At 50.8% G+C, this 21,941-nt stretch overlaps 2 protein-coding genes and 1 long non-coding RNA gene across 5 annotated transcripts; 1 reads left to right on the forward strand and 2 right to left on the reverse strand.

The window, feature by feature from the left end:
• Positions 1-228: 228 nt before the first annotated feature.
• Positions 229-10,537, reverse strand: ACAA1 (acetyl-CoA acyltransferase 1). 2 transcript variants are annotated; one of them, XM_079115626.1, is made up of 12 exons: positions 10,335-10,537; positions 10,068-10,161; positions 9,065-9,122; positions 6,981-7,060; positions 6,641-6,683; positions 4,442-4,540; positions 3,238-3,318; positions 1,900-2,156; positions 1,534-1,713; positions 1,216-1,271; positions 958-1,103; positions 229-620 (listed from the first exon to the last, which is right to left on the reverse strand). In XM_079115626.1, the coding sequence occupies exons 1-12, from the start codon at positions 10,503-10,505 to the stop codon at positions 545-547; spliced, it is 1,341 nt and encodes a 446-aa protein (XP_078971752.1). In that variant the 5' UTR covers positions 10,506-10,537; the 3' UTR covers positions 229-544. The 2 variants fall into 2 exon arrangements, with proteins under 2 accessions (XP_078971752.1, XP_078971753.1); XM_079115627.1 differs by having other exon boundaries at positions 1,900-2,090; positions 10,335-10,521.
• A 1,621-nt stretch (positions 10,538-12,158) lies between these two features.
• MYD88 (MYD88 innate immune signal transduction adaptor) lies at positions 12,159-16,303 on the forward strand. 2 transcript variants are annotated; one of them, XR_013759988.1, is made up of 5 exons: positions 12,159-12,573; positions 13,354-13,488; positions 13,884-14,045; positions 14,251-14,342; positions 14,550-14,686. XR_013759988.1 is itself a non-coding variant. In XM_079115628.1 (5 exons), exons 1-5 carry the CDS (start codon positions 12,246-12,248, stop codon positions 14,702-14,704), a joined length of 891 nt encoding a protein of 296 aa, XP_078971754.1. In that variant the 5' UTR covers positions 12,162-12,245; the 3' UTR covers positions 14,705-16,303. The 2 variants fall into 2 exon arrangements, 1 of the variants encoding a protein (XP_078971754.1); XM_079115628.1 differs by having other exon boundaries at positions 12,162-12,573; positions 13,884-14,064; positions 14,550-16,303.
• LOC306646870 lies at positions 15,853-20,097 on the reverse strand. The gene is made up of 2 exons (XR_013759990.1): positions 20,012-20,097; positions 15,853-17,618 (listed from the first exon to the last, which is right to left on the reverse strand). It is a non-coding gene; the product is annotated as an uncharacterized lncRNA (long non-coding RNA).
• Between the last annotated feature and the right edge of the window lie 1,844 nt (positions 20,098-21,941).

Raw genomic sequence — 21,941 nt, forward strand, 5'->3', positions numbered from 1 at the left:
TGCTGGATGGGGACATGGATTGGGGAGTTCTGAGCAGCTCCTGGAATGGAAAAGCCCCGTCCAGAGCAATGGTCTTGGCCTAGGCCTTGCTTCATAAGTTCCCAGACCTAACACAAAAAACAGGCCACACCACCATGGAGACCATGGCAGTTCAGACTCACCACTTGGAGCACACAGAGATCCAGCAAGGAAAACACAAACCCTTGGAAAAATCCAGAGCCACCAAGATGAGATACCACACATTTACTATGTCGCTGTACCGCATTCATGAGGCCACAGTTCCCTACGATTTGCATGGCATTGTGGCCTGGGTGATGCACACTGACTTTGTCTGGCCCAGCTAGAGGGGACCTGGTGGTATGGCCCAATATGCCACCCCTTCTTGTACTGCATCATCAGTGTTCACAGTTTTGAAATAGTGGACGTGCCTTCATTTGTCCCCACTGCAACCACCAGTGCTGAATGTCCCAGGTGGATTTGTTCCCTAGAGTCACTCTCTGGCGGCCAGAGCAGGGCCATCTGGGTAGTGCCTTGAGCGAGGGACTCAGTTCCCAGGGTATTCGAAGACAGCGGCGGCTCCCATTCCAGTGCCGATGCACATGGACACCACTCCATACGCCCTGGCAAAGGGAACTGCGTTGGCGGCACAGGCACTCTGGGCCCAACCACCAAACCCCCCACCAAGGCCTCCTGACAGGGGATGCAAAACCAGAAGATCAGATCTGTGGGAAATCAGTCCCCTGACACCCCACCTCGGCACACAATCACAGTGGCAGATGCCCTCTGAGACCAGAGGCTCTTTCAAGGCTGACCCTCAGGGACACCAGGGATCATGCCCCTGTATGCCCAGTTCAAAGTGCATATGCGTGAATGTTGACCTCCCCAGCCCCCCGTGTCGACACCCCAGTTCAGCATCCCCCACAACACCCCAGGACACCCCATGGGGAGCAGCCTCACCTCTTCCCACGGCGCTTCAGCTCATTGAGCAGCGTGATGGCCTGTCGTGCCCCAGTGCAGCCCAGCGGGTGGCCCAGAGCCACGGCACCTCCCAGAGGGTTCACCTTCTCAGGGGGGATTCCTAGCTTCTCCACACAGTAGACAGCCTGGAAGGAGCCAGAGCAGTGCCTAGAGACTCTGGCCGCCTCCGCTGAGCAGCTTGTCCACTGGCTCCCACTGGGTGCCCAGGGCCCAAGCAATGGTGAGACTAAGACTCACCTGGCTTGCAAAGGCCTCATTGATCTCAAAGATGTCCACATCATTCACTGTCAGCCCTGCAGGCAAGGTACAGACCTGAGGTGATAGAGGTACCTGGCAGGCATCTGAGTCTCCCCAGACCCATGCAGGCCCACAATTGCCTAGTGTGCTTGGAACTTTGGGACAGGTGAATGGGTCCCAGCTATGGGTCACGAAGGCCTTGGGTATAGGGTGCCAGTCTGCCCCACCTTCACTCTGCAGCACCCACAGGGCCTCCCCCAGTACCCAGCAGCAGGACATGAGGGGACTCAGGCCTAGGGTGGGAAGGAGAGGACTGACCTGCTTTCTCCAAGGCTGCAGGGATGGCATATGCAGGTCCAATGCCCATGATGTCAGGTGGGACCCCAACCACTGCATAGGACCTCAGGACTCCGAGGATGGGGAGGCCCAACTCTTCTGCTTTGGACCGCCGGGCCAGCAAGATGGCAGCCGCCCCATCGCTCACCTGGCTAGAGTTTCCTGGGGAGGAAGTATTGGGGTGAGGAGGCATCAGGGCCAAACAGAGGAGAATCTGACCTCCCATGCGTCCTTGCTGAGGGACCTGGTCTACTCCAGGCTCCACAGTAGAAGAGCTAGCCCAGTGGCAGTGCCTGGTGGCAGCCCCTGTTCCAGCCATGGCCCAGTCCGGGTCTGGCCCATGCTCACCAGCTGTGGTGGAGCCCCCATCCTTGAATGCGGGCTTCAGTTTGGCCAGGCCCTCCATGGTGGTGTTGGGGCGGATTCCCTCATCCTGGGACACAGTGATGCTCCTCTTGGTGCCCTTGTCATCGTGGATGGTGGTGGTCACAGGCACAATCTCAGCACGGAAACAGCCCCTGCTCTGGGCTCTTGCTGCCCTGCCAGCAGCAGACAGCAGGCTCAGCTCCCTGGAGCTCCCTTCCTCATGTCCCCACTCTGGCCCACTGTGGCAGACACGCAACTTTAGCCTGCTGAATTCAGGGACATGTCTAGTCCTAGGGAACACCTGAGGAACTGGCTGGATGTCCTGAGGAAACCCTGCCCTAGGGAGGGGGAGGCTTGCCTGGGGTGATCCGGTGCCTCCTTTGCTGCCGACCCCAGGTACCCACATCATGGCCAATGCCAAACTCAAGTGGGAGAAGGGAGCCCTTCATCCAAGAACTGAGCTTGTCGGTTGCCTCTGCTCCACTGAGGTTGGAGCCTCAGGAACATTCGTGATGGCTTCTGCCAGCTTTCCTGGTTGACCCCAACATCTGAATTGCACCCCTTCCCTAGGACCCCCAAATCTAAAGTGACGTATTCCATACTCCTTGACTTCTTTTCCAATTCAAACAGAGTTGAACCCCAAGGCATTTAGGGTTACCCTTACGACCCTATGATACTACAACACCTAGGGGCATTTCAATGGGAGGAATCCAGAGCTTCCAACAAAGCCCACATGCCTACCTGACCCAAGAGGCTAACTGTCCCTGCCTTGGAGAAGCCCACCTGGCCGGGGCACCACTCCATCTCTGCTGTCCTTCCTCAGCCTTGTCAGGGTTGCCCACCCAGTCTGTTGCTGCCCCAAAGGCCTGAGCCCCTGGGATTCTGTGATGTCAGCACCTGCCCTGGGCTCGGGATGCTCAGGCTGACCCAGGCCTGCTCAAGAAGCTAACAGAGCAAGTCCACAGCATCGTTGGTCCCACACTCCAGGTCCCCAGGAAGCCTCTAGCTACCACGTTCAGTTCCCGCACAGTGGCTAATTAGAGAGGAGTTCTGGTTCTAATGCCCCTAAGAACAGAGGGGGAACTGAGGCCCAGATAGGGAGAAGGCACTCAGCACGGGCAGTCAGCTGGGCAACAGGGAAGGGCCACCAGCTCAGAATGGCACTGCTTCCTTTCCATTTTCCAGCTAGAGGAGACTTGCAACCCCCTAGTACGCTACTGTACCCTTGGGACCAGTCCACCTCAGACCTCAGACCACTCAGGATGGCCTCACAATCTCACCTTCCAGCCCTGGCAAGGTCCCACCCCAAGCAGCACTCACTTCTGCTGGGAGGCCAGCGCAAAGGTATCCTGCTTCTCCCGTGAAATGCCAAACCGCTCAGCCACATTCTCCGAGGTTATCCTAGGACAAAATAGTTCCCCAGCTGGGCATAGCTCTGGCATCCTGGGGACCAGGGCCATGCATGCCACAGAGACAGTAGTGAGGAATCAGGCAATGTCACCCCACTCCCAGCATGGGCATGGGGCAGATAGGAGTCACCACTGCTGGCCAGATGCTCAGAGTTCATACATCAAAGACACCCTCTCACAAAAGAGGGAGGGCAGCCTGCATTTGCAGCACAGCTGGGTGAGCTGCCTCAGCACAGAGGAGAGGGGAAGGAAGGTTTATTGGGGCACTCACTGCCACACTTGGCCAGCTTCCCCTATGCCTCAAGGGCAAGCGCTTTCACATGGGGTGATGAGAATGCCACCTGGCCTTTGGAAAGGCCAAACCTTGGCTTTCTGCTCCCCATGGCTGGGCCTGTCCTGATCCTAGGAGCCCAGATCCATAGCTAGGCCTTGGAGCCTGAGCTTCTGTTTTTCAGACTGTCCTTGGAGATTCAGTGTGTGGACCAAGCTAAGACAGAGTCCTCTCCAGCCTCAATCTCCTCATACATCCATGGGAGGCAGGCCTCCCTGCCCACAGGCCCTGTAGATGCACAGAATTTAATGGCACTGGCTGCTGACCAAGGTGCTGGACCAATGCAGCGTACTTCACAGGTTGCATCTGACAGGCCCCAGGTCCCTCACCAGCATGTTCAGGGATCAAAAGCTCCCAGCTTTCAACACTCTAGGCTCCCAAGGATTGGAGGGATACTGCTATCTGCCTACTTGTCACTGAGCACCTCAGAGGGGGCATGACAGGGTGGGCTATGTTTGGAAACTCAGGTTCAGAGATTTGGGGGCCTGAGGAACAGGAAGCATAAACAACATCAAGTGCCATATTCAGAGTCCCTAAAGAGCAGATGCCAAAAACAGGAAGTAGGCCAAGCCTTGGCACTGCCAGTCACAGATGAGAAAGTTCCTCAGGACCTGCACATACATGGCCAAATAAGACTGTTCAGGGGTTGAAGATACTCTGCAGGAATGAGATTAGACTCCCAAAGTCTACTACTGACATATGCCCTGCTTGACTATCTAGTGCCTGCTCCTAGAGAGACAGAGCCTGGGGGCACAGGTACATGGAGCTACAGATGGGCACTCACCCCATGGGGATCAAGCAATCTCTGGCCTTCTCATTCTCCAGCAAGCGCGAAGTAATATTTCCAGGGTTCCCTCTGTTAGCCAGGGACATGGACTCTACCCTAAGGAGGAGGAGAAGGAAGAAGGAGCTGAGCCCTAACAGGAACACACCCAAGGATATGGGGCATGTGGCAAGTGTTGGAAAATAGCCAGGGAGCCCTTGGGAAGTGCAGTGCCATGTCTAGGAGACACAGACAAGCAAGGCAGAGCTTGAGCTGGCAGGCTGCTGAGCCCTGTCTCTACCTCCACCCCAGGACAGAGCACACTGCACAGTCTGTACTTCCAGGGGTGGAAGCTTACTTCCCTATACATCTGCGGAACCAGCCAATTATCAGTTTTTGAGGAAAGCTTTCTAGTATATACCACATTACCACAAACATATCCAATATGCCCAGGCCCCGTCTCCAGGGCCTATGAATTCAGAGGGGAGAAGACATAAAAACTCACATCAAAGAGCAATCTGACGTGCACAGACAAGGAGGTGCAATGTTCTGAGAGGAAAGTGAGGTGGCCAGTGTAAAAGGATCAAGAAGGACCAGGGAAGGGGAGACCTCAAAAATGATAACAGATGACCTTGACTAGTGCTTTGTGTTACCAGCATTAGTTTGAACTCTTTTCAGGCTTCAAACAGTGTCTACCCCATGCTATACACCCCAAAGTATTAGCTAGGTTATGATTCCACTTTCTCCTCCCCCCCCCCTCCTCCTCCTCCTCCTCTTCTTCTTTTTCTCTTTTTGCTGGAGCTGTTCTCCAACTTGTGATCCTCCTGCCTCAGTCTCCTCAGTCGCTGGCAGGTACGCACCACTGTGCCTATTTTTTACTTTGAGACAGGGTCTTGCTGTGTATCTGAAACTGGTCTGGAACTTACAATCCTCCTCCCTCAGCCTCCAGAGTCAGTGGAAGTTCTTGGGATTACAGGCGTGTGCCACCACACCTGACCTCATTTAATATTCTCATAAGCATTGACGAAGCTCAGGTAGTACCTCCTATTATAGCTAGGACATGGGGGTCCAGAGAGTAAGTAATTTGCCCATGATCATTCAGCCTTGACCCCAATTTATGCAGCTTAGCCCAGGAGCTCCCTTCTACCTAGGATGCTCTGGGCAATACTACATGTTCAAACCCTTGAAGACTGTCAGATTGGATATGGGTGTTGCCTTGTTCCAGATCTTTAGTGCGCAAGCACAAGAATCCTCATCCTGCTTGGGAATCAGAAGCCCCCTATGGGACTCATTAAGGCTCCAGGACTTCACCTCAATTTTCTACACCTGCTCTCCCCCAGTAAGAGTGTAATAAGAAAGATATCAAAAGGCAGGCTGGGCAGTGACCTGTGTCATAACAAAGTCCCTATTTGTAGTATTTGCTCTCTTCCTTTGAAACATAAGTTGGGACAACCCCACGCAGATCAACTAGGACCTAGTTAAGGAACAGTGATACTTTTTGTCAAGAAAAATTCTAGAGAGAATTTGAAAGACAGTGAGAAGACATCAGAACCAGGTCTGGTCACCTCCTCAGTTTACCAATGCCTTCCTCAGCCTGCCCACCCAGTATTAGAAGCCCCCAGTCAGGGTCCAGCACCCTGCCCTTCCTTGGAGGTTCTTCACAAACTCATAGGGCTCCATGTGCTGCAGGTAAAGATGGAGCCACAGTGGGTAAAGGTGACAGTGACCAAATCACCAGAGATTTGACTATGTCTCTGAGAACTCGTGGGCAATCAGAAGTTTCCACCTTGGTATCAGGGTAGGGATAAAGACATCCTAGAGAAAGGAAGAGACATACAGTAGGGAGCTGTCCCTAGGTTTGGAGAACTGAAACTTCCATTTCTCTCTCAATAGCAGTGAAAATCAACAAAAGTCACAGAAGGAAGCCCCAGTGGTATATTTTCCCAACATGCTGCCCACAATTTCCAGTCTGACAGATTTCCAAGAAAGAAAGCTTGGAGGCCACCTGCCCTCCCCTGCAAGTGCTTAGATGTGAGCTTTTCCTGAGCAGCCCAAGTTGGGGGTCACTCCTAGACTGCATCCAGAGGGACCCACATCAAGCCGGCTGCCTAAAGGAGCCAGAGGATGATCCTGAAATCAAGGCCTCTGAGAACTGAGGACAGGGAAGTTAGTTTGATCGTCACTGTTGGTTAAGGAGCTCTGGCAGAAAGAAAGTCTTACCCACAGGCCATGCCAATGTCATAAGACCCATTTCTGATGCCACCTGCAACAAAAGCATTTCATAACCATCTTTGACCAAGGTCTGTCTGTCTTGGGAGCAGCAGAGCCCCCATCCTATTCTCCAGGTGCCATGCAGCCCAGCCCCAGAAATGAAGACACAGGAGCATTCCGAAGAGGAGTGGGGCAGTGGCAAGGTAAGCTCCTGCACTCTTTCTGTGCTCAGAGTCCTCTCAGAAATGCTCACTGCTGACTTAGGGGACAGCAACATCACTGACCCTAACCCTCAGGGGCAGGACCAAGTCCAAGCTCTGGCCGAGGGCACTACCCAGTCCCAACTTACCAGCTATGTTGGCCACTGCCTGCAGCCCTGATGAGCACTGTCTGTTGACAGTGGACAGAGGCACAGTCTCTGGGATGCCACTGGAACAGAAGATGAGAGGCGCAGTCAGCAACCCTGCCTGCCAAGCTCTTATGGACAGCAGGCCTGTGCTCCAGGGCCATGTGACTGCCCCATTCAGAGGGTGCAAAGATCAGGGGAACAACCTGGTAACCCTGAGCCCATGCCAGGCCAGATCCATGCGATGGGAGTAGACAGATACTGGGCAGACCTTATCTCTGCAGGCACTTGCTCCCCAGGCCCTACGAGCACATATCCTTCCATCCTATGAGTTTCTTCAACCTAGAGAGAGGGAAGCCTGTTTGGGTCACAGGGGTCATTTTTTCTGTCCCTCTGAAATTTCAACAGTGAAAACTGATCATCTATTTTCCCAGAGTTCAGAGGAGAGGGCATTTTGCTGGGACAAGCTACCAGAGCAAAAACCATGGTCAAGTATGAGACCAGCAGCCATATCCTCCCTCCAACTTTACTAGTAACTACATGACTGGGTATTATGTTCCTATTCTCTTCCCCAAGAGCCTGTTCCCACCTGGAAGAAGAGCTCTGCTGGGTTCTAACATCCCATCCACTGGGAGCTTCTAAGGGTCTCACCATGGGCTTAACCCTGGAAGGTAATAGAGAACTGACCCTTTCAATGAATCCTTCCTTGGCAAACAGTACAAAGCCCTAGTGACATTTTCAGGCCATACTCAGATCCACTTAAAACTTCAGAGAGTTCACTGAGCATCCTGGTGATTGTGATGGGCAGCCAGGCTTGGTAATCCTGGAGGTACTGATTGGGTCAAATTCTGAAGGGACTTCCTAGGCCTGTTGAACCTTTCCCAGATGTCCTAAATCCATTCCACCTGATTATCACCTCTTTAGCCAATCCACCAAGTTTTAACTAAATACTTAATGGGCATGAGTTCTTAGATGTTTATAGAATGCCTAGAGGATGCTTGGCCAACACAGAGAAAATGAATCCACAAGGGGAAACTAAAATAGCAAGACTAGATGGCAAGGCCACATCAAAGGGAAGCACAAGACTCCTATCCAAGAGGAAGATCTCTCATGTTAAGCCTGAGAACTTGGAGAAGCAGGGTCCAAGTGGTGAGATTGTTTGGGCAGGGTTTAGCTAGGGCAGAGAGAGGTACAACACTCCCCAGGCACAGAATGAGGAGAGCAGGGAGGTCAGTAGGTGGATAGAGCAAAAAGAGAAGAAGGAGAAAAAGTAAGAGGAAAAATTAAGGTGAGTAACCAGTTGAGAGATGAGGCTGGAAGGTTAGTCTGGAGACAAATAATGGGAGACACTGAACTGCAGGTAAGCAACCTGAGGCTTTCCAAATTCCTAGAGGTTTTCCTGTTCTGTTACTGGCTACTGTACCTATTATTTCTACTCAATGCAAATGAAAAGATAAAGACAAGTGGGTCTTGGGCTGGGGATATAGCTCAGTTGTAGAGAGCTTGCTCACAAGCACAAGACCCTGGGTTCAATCTCCAGCACCAAAAAAAAAAAAAAAAAAAAAAAAAAAAAAGAACAAGTGGGTCTTAAATCTACAACTGAAAAAAACAGTCACTCCTTGCCCATCATGGGAGGGAAAGTGCTAAACAGCAAGACAACTAGGGCTCTCCCTGGGTTCCTCACTGCCCCAGGGTTCTGAAATGCAGTTTCCAGCTTGCTCAACTAGCAAAGGAAGCAAGATCTCTTCAGCATGTTTATATGATTATTTACTTGGCAGATGAGGACAGAGTCCACGTTTTCAAAACACAAGCAACAAGTTAACTTTGGCTAAAATCAGGGCACAGATAACCTTTTCTCTACTCCAAAGGCCTGTGTGTCCTGGCTCATAGCCAGTAACATCCCAACCTCAAAGTGGGAGAAAGGTTGGGGTCCATAAGAGCAGCATTCAAAGCACTCAGGTTTCCCAGACATCTATTGACATGGTATCCAATTTGATTATCCACCACCCACAGACTGAGTTCCCTGGGTCCAGGACCCACTCAAGAGTCAAAACAGCCAACTCATAGCTAGTGGTAGAAAAGATTACCTCAGAAACTGGGCGATCCGGGCCATGACAGCCCCAGCCCCAGGCTGAAGAACATTTCCTATGGACAGAAAAGCCTTTATTCAATGTCAGGTGGTGTGTGGGCAATAGAGTACAGCTCTGAGTACCAGAGAGGAAACACTCAAGATCTTTCTTCAGGACCATGAATTTTTGGCAGTCTCACTTGATGTTCAGGATTTTCAGGGTCCAGAGTAAGGGCAGCCAGACATATATCAGTGTGCCATGTCATATACAAGACCCCATGCTGGAGGGTTTTAAATGACTTGCCCATGCACCCTGCTCTTTCAAATCAGCACAGACTAGGCATGTGTTCTACCCTTCAAAGTAACATGGAAGACTGAAGGAAAAAAGAAACACACTGCAAAGATTGAAGGACAACAGTATTGGTATTTGGGTAAGGGAAATGAGATTCTGAAAATGTATATCTGAGTGTCTTCCTCCAGGCCCTGCTGTCACTGCAGAAAGAAGAAACAGTGATTCCTGACCTAGTGGTGGCATCTGGCGGATGAAACAGTATCAAGTACTATGTTGCCATATTTCAAGGGAAGAGGTGAATGGGTGGGAACCAAGGTTGGCCTGAAAGACCCTGGGTTCATGTTCTAGCTCTGGGGCAAATTCACTGGGCTTCAGTCATTCCATCTGTAAAGGATGGGGTGAACTAGATGGTTTTGACATTCTTTTCTGTCCTGGCACAGACAGGATGTCAGGACACAGACATTCTGGTCTGCCTCCCAGAATGTCCTGGAACCCCTAGACTAGATTGGCTGCATTTGGGATGCCTGCTTTTTCTCATTCTTAATAAGAAGGCACGAGGAAGAGGAACATAGTGTCTCTCTAGGTCTGCTATCAGGAGGAGATCTCGTCGAAGTCAGTGGACTCCATATTTCCCCTTAGAGACAATTCAGGGACTGGAGGCGTGGAAGCAGGACTTTGGAAGGATGGGAAGACTGGGAGACCCCAGCGCAGAGCCTGGTGGTGCACTCACCCACGGAGATGTCCCCCAGCTGCTCAGGCCTCAGCTTTACATCCTGAAGAACCGCGGTCAAGACCGCTGACAGAAGCTCGTCGGGGGTGGTGTCCTGTAGCGGGACGCGAAACTGCGGTGAGCCTGACTCGCTATACCCACCGCAGAGAGAGAAAGCGACCGCAGTTCGCATTCCCATTGCCTGCGGCACCCCTGGGGCCACCTGGCATATGACGGCTCCCGGCCCTCCACTGTCTCACCCCAGGCTCCAGTCCCCGGGGGCCTCACCTTGAAGCCTCCGCGTCCCGCTTTGCAGACGGCGGTGCGCCGTCCATGCACCACCACCACGTCCGCAGCCGAGGCTTGCGGGAAGCTACTGAAGCACGGCGCTGCCCGTAGTGCCAAACCGGGATCGGGCTGGCCAGCGAGATGACCCAGAACAACCTGCAGCCTCCACATCACGACGCTGGGAAGCAGACCAGTCTGGGGATTCAAGACAGACAGTAGGTAATAAAAACTGTCACTCGCGCAGGCGCGGAACCACCCCTCTGTCCCCGCGCTCCAAAGCCCGGCCCAGAAGCACAACCTGGAAACCCTTTCCACTCAAAGTCCCGCCTACTTGGCCTATCGCGGCCAATCAGGATGCGGCTCTTCCTGAAGCCTCGCCCAGAAATGCCTTCTCGAAACTTAACCACTTTGGGTAGATTTTTGCAACCAAACCTGAAGCGAGTCCCTAGAACTTTGTAAATGTCTTGAAATACCCGGCCCTCCAACAGGAGCCCCTTCCTCCAACTCCCTGTCCACTACCTGCCGCCAGACAGAAGGCTGAGCCATCAGGAGCTCGCCTCTTGCTGAGGTTGGAGGAGGTCCCGTTCTGCTCTGTTCCCTTCGGGGTCCCAAGCGTCCAATCCCAAGGACCTAAATACTTCTGATGCTCTCAATTCTTACTCCGAAGGGGTCGGGTTCTCCGGGAAGTCTTTACGGAACTAGGCAATTTGAGATTCTTGGCCGGCGCTGAGCACAGATTTTTCAAATGTACGGAAGTGTGGCAAACTCTCTAACAGAGAACATCTCACATTTCTTACACCAATTTTATACGGTTTGGGACGATCTAATTAGTGTCCATCCTCCCCTCTCTGCCACACCAAGGCAGAGAGGACCCTGTGTCAGGGAGCCTGCAATATAGTTGACACATACTAGGCGATAAATAAATACTTGTTGAATGAATGAAACAAATCAAGGCTCCCCAGATCTGGACTGGGTCCCCAACACTAAAAAGCAAGGCTAAATACTCCCTGATGGACAATGGCAGGACCGTGTGTTTACCTGAGACCTGTGCCAGTAGTACTGTGTTTTCCTCGGACACCAAGAGGCCGTGCCTTGTCAATCACAACCCTTCGCCTTTTGAGAGCAGTCATAGCCTGCCTCAGACTTAAGGCAGTAAGTCCTTTTCCATTGCCACTTCGCGGTGCAGAACTGGTCTCTCCCCATTCTCCTATGGGCAGGATTGTGTGTTCCTCACAGACCAGGGAGGACAGACCTGGTGATTCTCCTTGTCCTCTTCCACCATCCTCTAGGGCAGAATCATACGAACCTCTTAGATCCCCGATTAAATGAATGTGACACCATCAAATTCCATAGAGCTAGGGCGGTTTCCCACAACTTCCAAAATAGGGTCATTCTCCTTAGTCCTCCACCCAGCACCACCGCCAGACTCCTCGAGGAAGGTCAGTGGACAGATCCAGATCTCAAAGGGCAGGAGGTTTTGCTGGGTACTGAGGGACACGCCTGTAATTCTAGATACTTCCGAGTCTCAGCTAGGAGGAACATATATTCCGGGCCAGTCCACTCTATTTAGCGAGACCCTGACTCAAAATTAAAAGGGGGCGGATTTGGGGATATAGCTCAGTGGTAGAGCGCTTTCCTAGCGTACGACAGACCTTGGGTTGGATCCCCAGCATTGCAGAAAAGAAACTCTAAGGGCAGGTTCTGGATTTCTCTATTCACCGCCCCAGTCTCCCAGTGAGGGGTGGGGCGCTCCAACTTGACACGATTGCGCGGGCCTCCGGAGTCCACCGCAGGGCGGCGCTTCTCAGAAAGCGAAAGCAGCCACGAGAGCGGAGGGAGCCGTAGAAGGAGGAAGCCCGACAGGCGACGCGACCCTCCAGCACCAAGGCTCCTTCAGAGCGGCCCTGTGTCATGTCTGCGGGAGGCCCCAGTGATGGGTCTGCACCCCTGGCCACTTCTACATCCTCCCTGCCCCTGGCTGCGCTCAACGTGCGAGTGCGGCGCCGCCTGTCGCTTTTCTTGAACGTGCGGACACAGGTGGCAGCCGACTGGACCGTGCTGGCTGAGGAGATGGGTTTCGAGTACTTGGAGATTCGGCAGTTTGAGGCGCGCCCAGACCCAACCGGCAGCCTGCTGGACGCCTGGCAGGGCCGCCCTGGAGCTTCCGTAGGGCGGCTGCTGGAGCTGCTCACCACGCTGGGCCGTGACGACATACTGGTGGAGCTGGGACCCAGCATCGGTGAGGCCTCCTATCGAGGGTGGAGGAAGGCTGACTTTCACAGGCCTCAGCAGCCAGCCCTAGCGACCCTGGTTCTGGCTGGGAGGGCGCGGGGTGCTGGAGAAGTCTGCAGAGGGAGATGATCAGGTTCCTTGTCAAGGTCTCTGACAAGATAAGGGTAGAGGAAAAGCGGCAAAGACCCTGAGGCTTAGCAAAGGCTCTCAGGTTGGGCCAGATGTTAGTCTGAGGCTGCTCTGGAGCCTCTGAGCTGTTTCAGGTAGAGAACAGGAGAAGCCAGGGACTGGAAGCTGATGCTCTAGGAAACTTCAGGTGCCTGGGGAAAGAACCCTTCTGTGCGCACTGGCACTCATGTAAGGTACTTGCACAGGAAGTCCAGCTGCCCAGACAGGCACACCTTGCTGGGTTGGTGTCATTCCCATCACTGCCCCATAACCCTCAGTCCTCAGGCCTCCTCACAGGCCCTGGATCCTGGAAAAAGACCTTTATTCCATTCTCAGGAGCTCTAGAAAGGGGGTCAAGGGACAGAGGGACGCATGCCTGACCTTGGCTTCCTAGATGGCCAGAACACCACAATATCCCTTTGAAAGAGTCAGAGCCCTGGTGGTGGGGGAGCGGGGAGGGTGCATGTGTGTGTTTGGCTTGTCAGAGCTGTGGAGCTGCTCATGGCACCAGCGGCTGGAGGACTGGAGTCCAAAAGGAACAAAAGAGGTGGGACAGGGCTGGATCCTGATTGTGGGTGGAGGGCTGGGCAACCTAACACACCCTGTCTCTTCCCTACAGAGGAGGACTGCCAGAAGTACTTTAAGAAGCAGCAGCAGCAGGAATCAGAGAAGCCCTTACAGGTGGCCAGAGTAGACAGCAGTGTACCAAGGACAGAGGAACTGTCAGGCATCACCACACTTGATGACCCCATGGGTAAGGGCCCAATATTGTTCCCATGGCACAGTCAGACGGGTGGGCCACAGCCACAGGACAGTCTACGATGTAGAACATTGATGTTGAAAGCAGATGGGCTGTGAGTCCTTGGGCAAGATTTAGTTTCTGAGTCTTGGCTTTCCCACCAAAAAAATGGGGCTACTAATAGTCCTACCACTATGTTGCTTTGAGACTCTCATGAAATGATGGTTAACCCAGGGTTTGGCCCCCAGGGGCCTCATCTCTCCTTTCCTGAGAAGAGCACTTTCTCCAAGTTGTGTCATCTTGGGATGAGTATAGGGTCCAGGACCAGGTTGCCTGTGCAAGGAACTCTTGGCTGGGTTCCTTCACCGCTTCTTTGGTACTCTGACCATCACCTTGTGCTCTGCTCTCAGGGAAAGTGCCAGAGCGTTTTGATGCCTTCATCTGTTACTGCCCCAGCGACATCCAGTTTGTGCAGGAGATGATACGGCAACTGGAACAGACGGAATATCGGCTGAAGTTGTGTGTGTCTGACCGTGACGTCCTGCCAGGCACCTGTGTCTGGTCCATCGCTAGTGAGCTCATCGAAAAGAGGTGGACTAGGGGCCCAGTGGTGGGTGAGTGGGTGCATGAAGACTTGCTCAAGGGTCCAGATGCTGGGCTTTTCCTGCCAGCTAGCCCTGTTTACCCTGGTCACAGTGACCCTCCTCTAAGAATGTCACCTGGGAATATCCTCAAGTAAGTTACCACAGTATATGCAGCCTGCCCATTCTCCCATAGGTGTCGCCGGATGGTGGTAGTTGTGTCAGATGATTACTTGCAGAGCAAGGAATGTGACTTCCAGACCAAGTTTGCACTCAGCCTCTCCCCAGGTAAACTCAGTCCTGCCCTGGCCAGAGGGGAGTGAGGAGATGGGGCCTCCAGAAACGGGTCTCTGCACACCTGAGCTTGTGTACACACCTGAGCTTGTATGCCTCTGTATGAATAAATAGGTGTTATGGTACCAACTTGGGGAGGTCTGATGTTATCTCCTGACTGGGCCAAGGGCCTGGTGAAAATGCTGTGACACTTGCTTACAGGTGCCCATCAGAAGCGCCTGATCCCCATCAAGTACAAGTCGATGAAGAAGGAGTTCCCCAGCATCCTGCGGTTCATCACTGTCTGCGACTACACCAACCCCTGCACACAGTCCTGGTTCTGGACCCGCCTTGCCAAGGCCTTGTCCCTGCCCTGAAGAAGACTCTGGGACCCCTGCAGTGCCTCCCTCTGTCTCCCCGTCCATGTGCTTCTGCTGGTGCTTCCTTCTGGGATTGTGGTGGGAATCTGTGCTCCACTCACCTCTCTGTTCCTAGAAGTGCCAACTCCACAGATACATCTGTCGTAGTCAGACATTGTGTGGACCCCATCTCTTCTGTCCTAATGGAACCACCACTAAGAGTGGTTATCAGCCAGGACAATGAAAACCAGGGTCAGCTCTAAGTAAGAAGAGGAGTAGCTGAGTCACCTCTGAGCCTTTCACACATCTTCCACCTCGCTTTCTGCACGATGTGGAGTTTGGGTGGTAGCTGTGTTCAAATCACTGCTGGAAAAGGTTGAGTACTGCTCTGACTGAGAGAGAGCTGACTGTGGGTGGACCACATGCTGGCCACCAGTGGGACCATGAGCCTGCTGGGACAGCTGCTTCCACAGTGGTACCTATTCACCACCTCGCAACCCACTTCCTCCTCTCTGTAGGGCAGTTGAGGAAGCTGACTGATCCTTATTGCAGATCCTGCCTCGAGCCTGATTCTCTAAGGGTCTTCTCTCAGCTACATCTTTGACTCCTCCCAGCCTCTGCCCCAAGAGACCATCCTGAGCAGCTGGTGCTGCTTTTCACTTCCACTCATCCAGATGCCTGTCAGCTCTCCTCAGTTCTTCTTGGCCTGGGTTGGCATCCTGGCTTCTGACATACCATCAGGTAGGGCTCTGGGGTTGAGTCACCAGGGTCATGTCAACACAGAACCTTCCTCCCTGGGTCACCCACAGAGAGCTTTCCCACTGTCTTTCTATATTTCCATTGCCTTTTTTACCAACAAACAGAAGCCACATAGGAGCATCCTTCCCCAAAGCCTGTGGGCACATGAGCACCCATAATCTTTCACACATGGGCACATACAAGTTGACTCATGCACCCTCACACACAGAGGTACCTGCATGTACATGTTTCTCTGCATATACCTTGCATCTTCCAGGGACACCTGCATGGGAAAGTCCCACCATCAAGGGGGCCTGGTCATCTTCCTGGAAAAGAATAGGTGCTCTTAATTCTTTCTTCTATTTTCTCTATTCATTAAAACCAAAGTCTGGAAAGGGTCCAAGTTGCCAGCATTTTCCTTCAATGAAGGCCAGACAGAGTAGGAAGAGCTCCTTGAACTCACAGCAGGCGTGGACATTTTCTTCCTCCCAAGGTGGTTTGCACCTTCCCCTCAAGTTCTCTATGAGGGAGAAAATGTCATGGTTCCAGGTCTTTGTGCCCCAGGGCAGATCCCAAGGCCCTAAATCTGATAGCAAATTGCTTTTGTGCTCCTCCTTGGCCAGGCTGGGGCAAGGTGCCTTCCCATAGGATTCCAAGAAGGAATAGAGACCACTGACTGCATGATTGCAGTGAAGCACTTAGATGCCTGCATCTGTCCCCCCTTTGATATTGGACATTTTATAGTAATTTCAAGAAAGCACTATTTACCCCTCTTTCATATGATTTGTGAGAATTTCAAAGAGACCTGAGAAATGCCTGTATTTGTCATTTATCTTTCTCTATTCTGGGTTTATAATAAAGAATATTCTATTTTGGGAAGGTGTGTGTGTGTGTGTGTGTGTGTGTGTGTGTGTGTGTGTGCGCACTCACACACACATAGGAAAGAAGTTTGGAAGCAGTAAGCTGGGTAGCATTCTTACCAGTAAGAAAAGCTGGCTGTTTGAGTGGGTTCCAGAGGGCTTGGCAGGGGCTTCCAGAGCCCTCCTCCTCAAGGGCTCAAATCACAACAGGGCAGAATGCAGAACCAGGAGCACCCAACCTGAACATAAAGACTGGAAAATAATTAACAGGATCTCAGGACTTTGTGAGACTATGTACAAGGAAAGATCCAGTCTGTATGCCATTGAAGTCTGAAAAGGAGAGGAAAAGAAATTGAAGCTAAAAAAAGAATTCAAAAGAATTATGGTTGAAACTACAAAAATGACAATAGGCATCAAACAAGAAGCTGCACAAACCCCAACCATGAAGAAGCTGAAGAAATCCACACCAAGACACATCATAGTCCAGCTCTGAAAATCAAAGACGAAGAAAAAAAAATCTTGAAAGCGGTCAGGACAAATGGGATCTTAGAAATATTTGAACAACCTCAGATTTCCATTCAACAGCTGTGGGGGTGGGAAAGCAGGGGTTCAACCTCACTCAAGTGCCGGGAAGAAAGAACTGTCAACTCAAAATCCTTCACCACCCCCCCAAAAATCCTTCACCCAGCAAAAAGTCTTCAGAAATGAAGAGGAAGTCAAGATGTTCTCAGATGGAAATCTGCAAGATTTGTCAACAGCAGACCTAACCCTAAAAGAAGGGCTAGGGGAAGTTCTTCTTTTTTTAAAATATATTTTTAAGCTGTCAATGGACTTTATTTATTTACACACGGTGCTGAGAATCAAACCTGGGACCTCACACCTGCCAAGCAAACGCTCTACCCCTGAGCCACAACTCCAGCCCCTTGAAATTCTTGAAACAGAAAGGGAAAGATAAGAGGAGGAATCTTAGAACATCAGGAAGAAGAAAGAGTAAAAATAGGTACAAATCCAAAGTCCTTTGCCTTCCTAGATGTTTTGGAAGTTCTACCTGTCAATTCTTTCTCAGTCTACTTTCTGTCTGCTGTTCAGATTTGGGGCTTTTTACTGTTCTATCCCAAAGAATAGTTAGGGGTTGCGTGCGAGATAGATTAAGGAACAGGAGAAGTGCAGTGGCTATTTCTGCCTCAGGCAACTTCACTAATGAAAAAGAGAAAGGAAGTGACTGATTGTGGAGTCCCTGGAACTTCCTCCTTCCTCAGAAGATCAAACTCCACCAGCTACCCTGTTCTAAGCACTGTGTGTTGTGACGTGGCTTCAATTCATGCAGAGGAATACTTAAAATGGCTACATGATAAACAGGGTGAGTCAAGTGTCCCAAAGGGAGCACAGGCCTCCTTACCCCTAACTATAACCTAACAGTGTACCTGACTGGTACACCGCCGACACAGGTAGAACTGTGACACATTAGCTACAGGGAATGTTCGCCCCAGAGCTATGAAATCCTACACGCGGAGGTACTCTCACAGCACTACAAAAAAAAAACCCAGTGAAATTCTGCTCAACAAGACTGAAATTACAGAGATGGAGAAGTAATCAGAGATGCCAGGGCCTAGGGCTGGTCAGGGAGGGGAGGAAGGACTGAATAGGTGGCTGGAGCAAAACTGTATGGTTGTGATTGTTAGGGAGTTCGATTGTGGTATGACAATCTTCCCATGTGATAAGATGACCCAAAGGTGTAAATGTATATTCTGCCAATGTCATCTTGTTGGTCTTGATATTATCCTAGAGTTACATTCAATTATTCACTGGGGAAGATCGTGAGAAGGATATAGGAACTTCTTTTGGAATAGCTTTGCAATTTCCTGCAAATCTCCAATTACCTAAAAATGAAAAGTTTTTTAAAAAAATTGTTAATATAGTAAAAATCAAGGTAAAAACCAAAGCCACTGGGTCCCTAAGCAATGACTAAAGCTTAGTTTTCCATCATGTTTTTTTTTAAGAATACTTCATTATAAAAGTGGTCACTGATAACACATATTTTTGTATCTATACAAGTATTGTTTCCAAATACCATTTCATTTCATGAACTTATTTCTGGAGGACCTGCTTCTTTTATTGGTCTAAACCAGGCAGACTATGAAGGAAAACCAAGCATGGCCCTGTCCTCAAGGAAATTAAGACCCAATGGGAGAATCAAGACACGAAGCAGGAACCTGAGTGACTCAAGAAGTCAGATAGCAGAGGCCTGGGCAGCAAGTCCTACCAGTCCTGAAGACAGGCCTCTGTGTGCCACTTGCCAGGAAAGGGCCCCTGGAGGCAGATGGCCCTGAGGTGGGCTCTGACAGGTAGTGGAATGGGCAGGGCAGACCAAGGCAGGAGAAGGAGATTCAAGCAGAAAGGGAATCATTTAAGTGGACGGGAAAACAAGAGGCACAGCTGGAGAGGAGAACAGACTGGTGGGCTAGAACCCTTGGAGTTTGTCAAGGATGACCAGGGTCCCAGGATTTAGGCTTCAACGCTGAGTCTGGCAGTGCAGGGCTGCTGAACCTCAGCACGGAGAGCCTAGCTGGGTGGCTGCATGCAAGGTGGATTAAGGAAGTGGATAAGCTTGGTGGCACTTTCTGCTTCAGGCAGTTGCACACTCAAAAATGAGTGAGGAAGTGACACTGACTGGAAGGAGGGACTCTGTGGTCTCTGAATTTCTTCTTTCCCCACGCAAACCCTACTGGGTCCATCCAAGAAGCCCTTGACCCATGGACACAGGCCTCAGTTCCACTTGCCATGACCTGCCCCTAGGGCCTGAGGGAAGGTGGAGTGCAGGGACCCGAGGGAAGTCTGTGCGCTCTGGGCAGTTAGGCTCCTTGGGTTCTGACCCGAGTGGAAACGAATGTGCGCTCAGAGCGCCAGCCTCGCTTCAAGAATTAGCTCTTTCTGGTGGAGCGCTAGTCAGCAGACATGGTGTCTGAGCCACATACGTGGTTTTAAATTTCCTAGTAGCCACACTAAAAAGGTAAAAGGAAGCAGGAGAAATGAATTTAAATAATTTATTTTGTTTAGTTCACTCTATCTAAAGTAGCGTCTCAACATGTAAAACATATGAAAACAACTGATGAGATTTTACATTTATTTTCTTATTGTGTCTTACTAATCTGGTATATATTTTATGCTTTCAGCACATTTCAATCTGGAGCAGTCATGTTTTAAGGGTTCAATCCCTATTGTGACTACTAGCCACACTAGGGACAAGATTGAGCTTCTGTGGAACCCTGCTACTCAAAGTGTGGTCCCTGGACCAGTAGCACTGACATCCCCTATTAGAAATGAGGACTCTCAGTTGAGTATGGTGGTGCATACCTGTAATTACAGTGGCTCAGGAGGTTGAGTCAGGAGAATCATGAGTTCAGGGCCAGCCTCAGAGACTTAGCAGGGACCTAAGCAACTCAATGAGACTCTGTCTCTAAATAATATATATATAGCCCATATATATATATGGGCTGGGGATGTGGCTTAGTGGTTCAGTACCCTTGGGTTCAATCCCTGGTTCCGAAAAAAAAAAAAAAGAAAAAATAGAGGACTCTCTCATGTTCCACTTCAGACCTAACACATTAGATTCTGCACTTTAGTAGGTTCCCCCAGTGATTCATAGGTGCAGAAAGGTTGAGAAGCTCCACCACATACATGCAGGAAGGGAGTTGTAGGGTGGTGGTGTTTGGTACCAGGCATCAACATCCCTCTTTCTTCTTCAGGTTTCCTACCATAATCTTCCTCAGCCCCAGCTCCAGGCATAGACCTACACCAAGCAGCACCTCTCCTTCTTCTGAGCTCTCTGATGGGTTCAAGCATGTCATGAGACCCAGTCAATAAGATACACTGAAGCCCTTGACAGATCCCAGTGTGCTTGAATGAAAAAGGTTGAGTTCTGGAGTCACTTTGGAACATGATGGGACACACTGTGTAAGGAACCTGCAAAGAGAAGCAAACCAGACACTGATGATGGAGGAGGAGGGCCAAAGAGCAGATATAGTCCTGAGCCTTGATGCATAACCTGACAGCCATTTATAAGGTCCCACCCTAACCGTTAGTTTGTCAGATAGGAAATTTTCCTCATTCATCCACCCTCAAACAGTACCAGGTATAGCATTAGAGTCAGGGTCCTTTCACTTCCCTCATCCGGGCAACAGTCCTATACTCCACTCATTTGAGCAGCCAATAAAATAGCACTAGCTTCTTTTGTTGATGCAGTAAACCAGGCAGATATCTTCTTATTCCAGCTGTGTCTCTTTTCTCAAGAGGAGGTCTCAATAAAGTCTTTGCCTGTGTATTTGTACTTATTTGACTGACTTGATTTTATCTCTCTTCTCATTGAGTCAAAGTTCCCAGTGTCCGCCACCAACAACATTATGTGAACCCCTGCTTCTAGCCTTACTTCTGGGATTTTCAGGTAGGTGAGACAGCAAATTCCCTGTTTGTTTAAATTACATGGGCTCATGGGCTAATATTGTCTTTCTTCTCCTCCACATCTTCTCCCCTTGTTCTCCAGCAGGCTCTGTGCTCCCCTTGCCCTCTGGTTTGCTATTGGGCTTGGGCCTTGGGTGGAACCAGCAGGCGATCGGAGAGCAGGAAGTGAATGAGGTCAGGGTATTTATCCTCTTGTGGGGTTGCTGACAGCCGACAAATTCTGTCTACCAAAGGTGCAGCTGCTTTCAGGTCGCTCTCTTTCTCTTTCCCCTACTGGCTCCTGGAGTCCTCTGTTCATTGCTCCTTCAGGGTTCTGTGTGGTCATGGCTCTCAGAGGTCATTAGCCCTGGAGTATGATACTCATCCTTTTGGTTTCCCTCCACTCTGCCCTTGACTTTACAAATAGCTCCACTATGAAACTGTTCTCAGATTATCCCTTCTGACTGCACCATTCATTTCTTGTTGGCCCCTGACTGGCACAATGATTGATATGAGGAATGACCTTAAAATAGGATTCTGTTAAAATAGGATTGAGTTGTTCATGTGTTTGAGGAGGGCAAGGATAGCCTCCTTGCTGGCATCCTGACAATCCATGGTGTGCCATATCATTGCAAACAAGCCAATGATCACTGGTGGTACAAAGGCTTGGGGATAGTTGATCAATCCTTAGTACCTGCCCTGACCTGGATGTTACATGGTGCACCGGTCCATCAGGTTGGACAGGCACCTCAACGTGCTCTTGTGCAATGGAGATGGTGTACACTGAGCAGGTGCAAAGGCCCAGTGATCTCTTCTCACATATAACCCCACTGCCTGCCAGTGTCTCCTCTAGCATTCCACTGGTGCCCCAAAGGGAACAGAATGATCACATAGTGGAGGAAAAGTAAGCAAGCAGAGGCCTCTTTCTGAAAGGAATCTGTGTAGTGTGCTGGAACCAGCCAGAAGAAACAGCTGTTGCACCAGTCCTCTCTGAAGTGGCTTCAAAAGCCCATGGTGAAGGGAGGCCTCCCAGCATGCAGCTTGGTTGCACATCTACCAGAGGTTCAAATCTGACTTGACTTGAGGGCAGCAGCTAGTAGGTGGGCCAGCTGGTCACAGATTTGCAAAGAACAGACTGGAAGGTTCCTGACAAGGAAGCCAAGGGGAAAGATATATTGATGAACTGCAGAGTATGACCATAATCATGTCCTGAGTAAATG

Source organism: Sciurus vulgaris (assembly GCF_902686455.1).
Source record: "Sciurus vulgaris genome assembly, chromosome: 16".
NCBI lineage: Eukaryota > Metazoa > Chordata > Mammalia > Rodentia > Sciuridae > Sciurus > Sciurus vulgaris.

Bases quoted from the DNA above. Each gene is read 5' to 3' on its own strand.
- ACAA1 (XM_079115626.1), bottom strand. From the start codon at position 10,505: ATGTGGAGGCTGCAGGTTGTTCTGGGTCATCTCGCTGGCCAGCCCGAT. The intron at 7,061-9,064 runs GTAATCTTTTCT...CTTCTGTTCCAG, and splicing joins CGGATCGCCCAGTTTCTGAG to TGGCATCCCAGAGACTGTGC. The intron at 621-957 runs GTGAGGCTGCTC...TCCCTTTGCCAG, and splicing joins CTGAAGCGCCGTGGGAAGAG to GGCGTATGGAGTGGTGTCCA.
- MYD88 (XM_079115628.1), top strand. From the start codon at position 12,246: ATGTCTGCGGGAGGCCCCAGTGATGGGTCTGCACCCCTGGCCACTTCT. The intron at 13,489-13,883 runs GTAAGGGCCCAA...CTCTGCTCTCAG, and splicing joins CACACTTGATGACCCCATGG to GGAAAGTGCCAGAGCGTTTT. The intron at 14,065-14,250 runs GTGGACTAGGGG...ATTCTCCCATAG, and splicing joins AGTGAGCTCATCGAAAAGAG to GTGTCGCCGGATGGTGGTAG.